General features: G+C 35.3%; 2 protein-coding genes across 2 annotated transcripts; one reads left to right on the top strand and one right to left on the bottom strand.

Moving 5' to 3' along the window:
* The first annotated feature begins 1,796 nt into the window (after positions 1-1,796).
* Positions 1,797-4,213, top strand: LOC110898326 (cytochrome P450 76A1-like). The gene is made up of 2 exons (XM_022145093.2): positions 1,797-2,896; positions 3,469-4,213. The coding sequence occupies exons 1-2, from the start codon at positions 1,955-1,957 to the stop codon at positions 4,078-4,080; spliced, it is 1,554 nt and encodes a 517-aa protein (XP_022000785.1). The 5' UTR covers positions 1,797-1,954; the 3' UTR covers positions 4,081-4,213.
* Positions 4,214-5,630: 1,417 nt separating this feature from the next.
* Positions 5,631-7,155, bottom strand: LOC118485662. The gene is made up of 3 exons (XM_035982008.1): positions 7,020-7,155; positions 6,825-6,924; positions 5,631-6,707 (listed from the first exon to the last, which is right to left on the bottom strand). Exons 1-3 carry the CDS (start codon positions 7,130-7,132, stop codon positions 6,024-6,026), a joined length of 897 nt encoding a protein of 298 aa, XP_035837901.1. The 5' UTR covers positions 7,133-7,155; the 3' UTR covers positions 5,631-6,023.
* Positions 7,156-7,947: the final 792 nt, after the last annotated feature.

Raw genomic sequence — 7,947 nt, 5'->3', positions numbered from 1 at the left:
GTAAAATCGTTCTAAGTAGTAAGAAAAAAATCAGGAAAATCATAAAGCAAAAACTCAAATTTATACTGCCACGTGCCATCAAACGTAGGCAAAGACCAAAGCTAACTCATACCTTAGATTGGCGTAAAACGTAAACGAACTCAAATTTATATCGAAAAAACAGTAACTCAAAGACAAAACTTGTAGGGCCGAGTCAAACATGAAACATAGCAATATGAGAGAGATTAAAAATGTAAACCACAATAAAAAAAAATAAATACTACATGACAATAACAAAAAAAGACAAAATAACCTTAAAAATAATTAACACATGACAACAACCAAAAAAAAATAAAAAAATAAAAATAACCTTCACCATTCGATTCCATGTGTTGCAAAACACTACATGACAATAACAAAAAAAAGACAAAAAATCCTTAAAAATAATTAACACATGACAACAACAACAACAATCAACAACAAAAAAAAAAAAAAAAAAAAAAAAAAAAAAAAACCTTCACCATTCGATTCCATGTGTTGCAAAAGGAATAAAAGAGGTAAAAATTAAAAAGACGACATTTTAGTAATTAAATCACAAATAAAGATGTGTTTTTGTACTGTAGCCAAAAGCTACCTAAAATGTTATATATAGTAATTTCTATTTGATCCCACCTTTATATGTGTATTTATATATATACACACACTAGGTTATAGACTCGTGGATTACTTTATATAAATGATGTATTTTCATTACTGGACGGATGAGGACGACATGTGCAGTGGTCACCGATTTATGTACGATGAATGGTGCAGACAAGGAGTAAATTTTAATAGATGGTAGTTGATGAATTGTATCATTCTGTAACCATCTAGCTCGTGGCTAGAAGGTATGTATGTTTCGTTGTTTTGTTTGAATGAAATTTGATTCATTTTCTGTTAAAAAAAATGTATCATGTACCGACAAATACACTTTTGTCCACAATTTTCCAAATCCAAAAATCCACTCTTTGTCCGTCAGCTTAATACACACATTTTTTTTTTTCGAATGTAAAACCAGACTTTCGACATTTGAGGCATACATAATTGCATTTTGCTACGTCCACAGGACCACACGCATTTTAATTTTTAATATCAAACCAAAGACTTTCGTCTTTCGACTTTTGAGGTATACGTAACTGCATGTGTCATTGAAAAAGTTTTTTTGGGTAAAGGTGCCATTGAAAAAGTTGAAAGCTATTTTCTCAAATTTCAGAAGTTTTAATTTTTGATAAATTTTGAGTATATATCTTTTTGTAAGATTTTGTTATGTGATGCTAAGATATGGTTATTGTTGTTTCTTTATGGATATGTTTCCATCTATATTCTTGACGGTTTAATGTCTTTTCATTTTACTTAGAAACAAAATTTGTTAAACATACTTTACTTTTTTTTTTTTTTTTACGGTTAAATTTACACACCATAGGGATGGAACCACTATCTTCTATTAAGCTAAAGGGTGTGGGGGTCATGGTTGAGACATGATTCGTCACGTAGGAACATGAATGAAAAGCTATACCACCCCATTCCTTAATCCATCATGGTTTGCATGGATTAGAAACATGGCAACCATGGCCCTCCTTTCCATTTTTCAAGTAATCATTTCCTTTTCTTTAGACAAAGGTAAATTAAAATAAATAAGTGGATAGTGGTTTGGGTCATGACGACACTCTTAGGATAGTGGTTTTGGATTGTAAATTAGAGATGGGTGACATGGCATTGAAACAAACATTAAAACAAACATTTATTAGTTGAAATGAAATATTTACTTGAAAAAGTATATTAACATGCCGAGTAAATTAACTGAAAAATATATTGACATGCCTGGTAAATGTATAATATTTGTCTTTCCATTCTTAGTAAACTTGATACTGGCCCGCAGATGGCCAGGGTGTTTATACTTATAGTATCTATATATACCTCAACATACATTTAACATATGATCCAAAATAGAGCGGCAATGGAGTTTAATTGGACAGTTGGTCTAGTATCTTTCATCACCCTTTTCTCTATTATTCTCATCCGTCGGAAAAAGGCAGCTATTGCCGGAAAAAGGCAACCACCAGCACCACCCGGGTGGCCGGTGTTCGGTAACCTTTTTAATCTTGGTTCCATGCCACATAGAACCGTGGCCGGGCTAGCCACCGAATACGGTCCTGTTGTTAGGCTAAAACTTGGATCTGTAAACACAGTGGCGATCTTGAGTGCCAAGGCCGCCACTGAGTTATTCAAGAACCATGATTTGACGTTTGTGGAACGCACAATAACCGAGACTAGTAAGTCTCATGACTATGACAAATCTTCCTTAGCGTTAGCTCCGTACGGAATGTACTGGAGAGTGCTGAGGAAGATCTGTACAGTCGAGATGCTCGTTGCTAAAAGGATCAACCAGTCGAGTGATGTGAGGAGACAGTGTGTCGATAATATGTTAGATTGGATTGAAACAGAAGCCAAATCGGCTAAAACCGGGAAGGGGGTGCACGTAGCGAAGTTTGTTTTTCTCGCGTCGTTTAACTTGCTAGGGAACCTTATGCTCTCCCGAGACTTGGCGAATCCGGATTCGAAACTTGGGTCCGAGTTTTTTACGTCAATGATAGGGTTGATGGAGTGGGGTGGTCATCCGAATATATCGGATTTATACCCGTGGCTAAAGTGGTTTGATTTGCAAGGGTTGAGATCGAAAATGGACCGAGATGTTGGAAAAGCGATGGAGATAGCAACCGGGTGGGTGAAAGAGCGGGTGGAGAAGCGGTTGAAGGAGGCGGAACAATGTAGCGGCGAGAGGAGGAAGGACTTTCTAGACGTGTTATTGGACTATGAAGGCACCGGAAAAGATGAACCCGAAAAGATGTCCGAGAGAGACATCACCATCTTTATTTTGGTGAGTTTTCTTTCGTCTTTGAATAGTTGGAAGTTATTTTAGATTGACTAGTACATATGTTGTTGATTTTGTGTAGGGTTTTGTACATAATATAAGGGGACTAGGGGTGGTTCACTAGTGATAGAATATTTATCACTCACAAGCACCAATCAAGTTTCGCCATGTCATTGACCATTTTTCCATCACTCACAACCATTTTTAGTGGGGGTGGTCATCACTCACCACCACACCCAACAATTTCCCCCCAACCAACAAATACCCTCACAAAAATAAACCATAACGCGTTGTCACCATCACGAAAATGATTAACGCGTGGAAGATTAACGCGTTGAAGTGGTAGCGGCGGCGGCCCATCACGCGTTGATGTTTGTTTCCGTTATAGAATAACGGAGTGCCCCGGCACCTCTAAGAAACTATTATTTTCATGATTATACTTGAATTGATTTATGCTTGTATGCGTAAATTTATGTATATTCATATGTTATAACTATTACACATGTAGATCCATCCATCATAATAATAAAAGGAACGATATTGAACAGCGCTACTGACTTTTTATTAATATTATACAGGAGATATTTCTAGCCGGTTCAGAAACAACGAGTAGCACCATTGAGTGGGCTCTGACTGAGTTATTACGATGCCCTGAGAAAATGGTTCGGGCCAAAGACGAGCTTGCCTCGGTCATTGGTCCGAACAAGAAGCTCGACGAGAGTTCAATCGATAAACTTCCTTACTTACAAGCCATCATAAAGGAAACGCTACGGTTGCACGCTCCGATTCCTTTCTTGGTCCCACGAAAGGCACGCCACGATACCAATTTCATGGGATATCATATCCCTAAAGATACCCAATTGTTTGTCAATGCATGGGCCATCGGCAGAGATCCCGAGTGTTGGGAGAACCCTAACTCCTTTGAGCCAGAGAGATTCTTGGGCTCAACAATTGACTATAAAGGTCAACACTTTGAACTCATACCCTTTGGTGCGGGTAGAAGGATGTGTGTAGGTGTGCCGCTGGCGCAGCGCGTGTTACACCTTGTCTTAGGATCGTTGCTACATGAGTTTGATTGGGAGGTTGAAAGCCATGTGAAGCCGAAGACTTTGAACATGAATGATAAAATGGGGGTTGTTGTAAGGAAACTGGAACCACTGAAAGCAATACCCAAGAAAGTTAAACGTTAAGTAAATTTTATATTATGAATTCATGACATCCCAAACTTCATTCAAGTTTATATTCGTGTAATCTCTTATATGTTTAATTATGTGATATATACTAATAAAGACATATAATATGCTTATATGCTGATATTATATATTTTTATATATTAGTAATTTTATATGTGTTAAATATCAACAAGGACATGTTATGAATTTACATCAAGATAGATGGTAAACGGGCAACAAAATGCGTCGCTATCCCGTTTTGAATAACAAAACTAAGTTTTTTAAAAACCACGTCCATAGATCTCGGCCTCATAACATTACTATGCATGATCCTTTGACCTCGACTAAGTAGTTCCACAGTCTCTGACGTTAGGAAACCAAAAGTATCAAAAGACAAAAGCAAATGAGATAAACATGTGCTGGTTGTCAAAGCACGCTTTCTCATGTTTGGTTACAATATTTGCTATGTAATTATATATTTACTAAATATAATACTTTTTATATTTAAATCTCTTAGACAAAGCTAAAATTTTTTTTGAATAGCCAACGAAAACTTCACTACAACAAAAATGGCTTTTTAGGACCTTTTCTGTGGGACACTTATAATAGAGGGTCCTAAAAAACTATTTAATAGGACTAATGAACTTTTAAGGTCCTTTTATAATATACTCTACTAAACCGGTGTCCTTAAAAACTATTTAATAGGATGGATAATTTTTTGGGGTCCTATTATCATATAATTTAATAGGACTCTTAAAATGTAGATCCTAATAAATTACTTTATAAGACATTTAATTGTTAGTGTCCCATTATATGGTACTGTATTAGGACACTTGATCATCTGGGGTCCTATTATAACATAACTTAATAGGACACGTTGTAGTTAAGTCATAAATGTTCAGTGTTATAGGACCCTTTCTAGTCGAAGTCATATTAGAACTTAACTTAATAGGACACTTAACACTTGGGTCTTATAACTTTAAACTTTATAGGACGCTAATCATTGTGGTGTTATTATAATATACCGTAATAGGACACTTGATATTTGAGTCATAAAACATTAGTTTATAGGACGCTTATTCGCTAGGGTTTTATTATAATATAACTTCAAAAAACACTTGACACTTGGGTCTTATAGATTTAAACTTTATAGGACGCTTAATCATTGTGGTGTTATTATAATACACTGTAATAGGACATGTGATATTTGAGTCATAAAACATCAGTTTTATAGGACGCTTATTCGCTAGAGTTCTATTATAACATAACTTAATAGGACACCTGACACTAGGGTCTTATAACTTTAAACTTTATACGACGCTTAATCATTATGGTGTTATTATCCGTAATAGGATACTTGATATTTGAGTCGTAAAACATAAGTTTTACAGAACGTTTATTCGCTAGAATTTTATAATAACACTGGGTTGTTAACCCGTGATTACACGGTATGGTAGTAAACAAACAATAATTTTGAAACTAAAGTTTCATCATTCATCCTGCTACATTCATTTCCACCCTGGGTTGTGGTTTTCTCTAGTTGAAAGTGGGACACAAACTCAATCAAATTTTGTTTGAATGGCCAACTCAAACTTTCATTAATTCATAAATTAAAACCGAGCAAGGTGTTAGGGTATACACCATCCGAACCCCACGGTTACACCATTACATTAAAGTACATAAGAATTTTTGTCTAGCCCAAACATGACAAGTCAAAACTACTCCATCTATTCCAAGTGAGTTCCAACCCCAAGTACTTTATAATAGAACAACCAAGGTAAGATCTGATCTAACCCAGCAGATATACTAGTTGTGATACATATCTGTTCACATAGACATAACTATTAAAAAACAAGTTATAGCGATGAAAAAATAATTATTATCAGCGATGCAGAAAAAAATCAAATACAATTACTGAATATGCGATGAAAAAAATCATATTACTAAATAACTAATTAAAATCATGAAGCAGCTTCAAATAGATCTTCATCTCCGTCAAAAACTAAGGTATTTTTGTCAACAATGGTCCCATTTAAACCCCTTCTAACCAATTCAATATTCATATTTTCATCAAGTTGAGGACCCGTAGACGTGTCACTCTGCAAATGTGTTTCTACATTCTCAAGACATGTTTGTTCATTCATGTCATAAGAATCTCTAGGCGTTGTCTTGATCACAACTTTCCATCCTTTGTCAACACGATCTGCAACATAAAATACTTGTTGTGCTTGACAAGCTAGTATAAAAGGGTCTTTATGAGGGTTCAAACCTTCAAAATTGAGTAGAGTAAACCCATTCTCATCTTGCTTTTTCCTTGAACCATTCGAGATCCAATCACAATGGAACAAAACTACTTTCCTGTCAACAGCATACTCCAACTCAATGATATCATTCAAAACCCCATAGTATGTTACATCTCCCACGATAGGATTGTTATCTTTAGCACTTGAGAAGCTATTAGTCATGGCCTCAAGCATAACTCCACTATTTTGTGTTTTCCTATTCTGTTCCTGATCTTTTGTGTGAAATCGGAAACCATTTATAATAAATCCCTTATATTTTTTCACAAACTCAGCTGGGCCACTTGCCAAGTTTCTTAGATCTTCCGTGATTCTATGATCCCCTCTGGTATGCAGCTCCTCAACCTGAATTAAGGCAAGATGCGTTAAATTTTTCGTTATATATCTAGCGATTAGAAGCTTGAAAATGTTATATCATTAAAATTGTATTTTAAAAGTAATACCTCTATGTCTATTTCGTACATGATCTTGAAACCATGACTCAAAAGTCTCGCTATGTAAACACTGAATCTCACGCTCACGTAATTTCCGATTTTCATGACGAACATTCGTCAGATGTTCTCTGCAACGTCAAAAGATGATAATGATGATAACAACAAAAAAAATTTTAAATATAATATAATAAATGGAACTCATAACTTCTAAATAACTACTTACGTTCTAAATTCATCAACTTCACTACAATTGAATAACACATATGAATGTGCTTTAGCCAAAATGTCAAGGTCAAGTATCTCTACCACTGTAGCACCAATCGGCCGACCCGACATAGAAAAGATAGGTAAAATATCCTCGAAACCACTGTCATCATAATTCTGACTTGTCTTATTATGTATGGTCTCGACATCACTTGATAAGTACAATGAACAAAATGACAAACATTCTTCAGCTAAATATCCTTCTGCAATGGAACCCTCGGGTTTACTCCTATTTTTGACGTAAGATTTTAATGTAGATAAATACCTGAGTGATAAAAAAAATATAAAGATCAGATTCAATATTATCTTTAAAAAAGTATTTACTAAAATATGAACGCAAACCTCTCGATTGGATACATCCAACGGTAATGAACTGTCCCTCCTAATTTGGCCTCTGAAGCAAGATGAACCGAAAGATGAACCATGACATCAAAGAATGATGGTGGAAAAATCCTTTCTAAATCACAAAGGATTTTTCCAATCTCATTTTCCATTTGAACCAAATCATTTGGATTAAGAACTTTTGAGCATAACTGTTTGTAGTAACGACATAGCTTCATCACAGGATAACGCACGTGCTTAGGTAACACATTTCGCAAAGCAATGGGAAGCAACTGCTGCATCAAAATATGGCTATCATGACTTTTAAGGCCAAACAGTTTTGGAGGTTTTAACTCTACGCATCTTGATATATTAGCTGCATAACCATCTGGAACTTTAACCTTTTTAAGAACAAGACAAAATATATCTTTCTCCTTTTTATCCATTGAGAAACAAGCAGGTGGCAAATACACTTTTTTGTTATTCTGAACTTTAGGATGAAGTTCAGGTCTAATACCCATTTCTTGCAAATCAAGGCGTGCTTTTAAATGATCCTTGCTCTTTCC

The sequence above is a fragment of the Helianthus annuus genome, chromosome 13 (assembly GCF_002127325.2).
Source record: "Helianthus annuus cultivar XRQ/B chromosome 13, HanXRQr2.0-SUNRISE, whole genome shotgun sequence".
NCBI classification, from domain to species: Eukaryota; Viridiplantae; Streptophyta; class Magnoliopsida; order Asterales; family Asteraceae; genus Helianthus; species Helianthus annuus.
The sequence above is the reverse complement of the archived record's forward strand: the minus strand, read 5'-3'. Positions and strand labels throughout refer to the sequence as shown.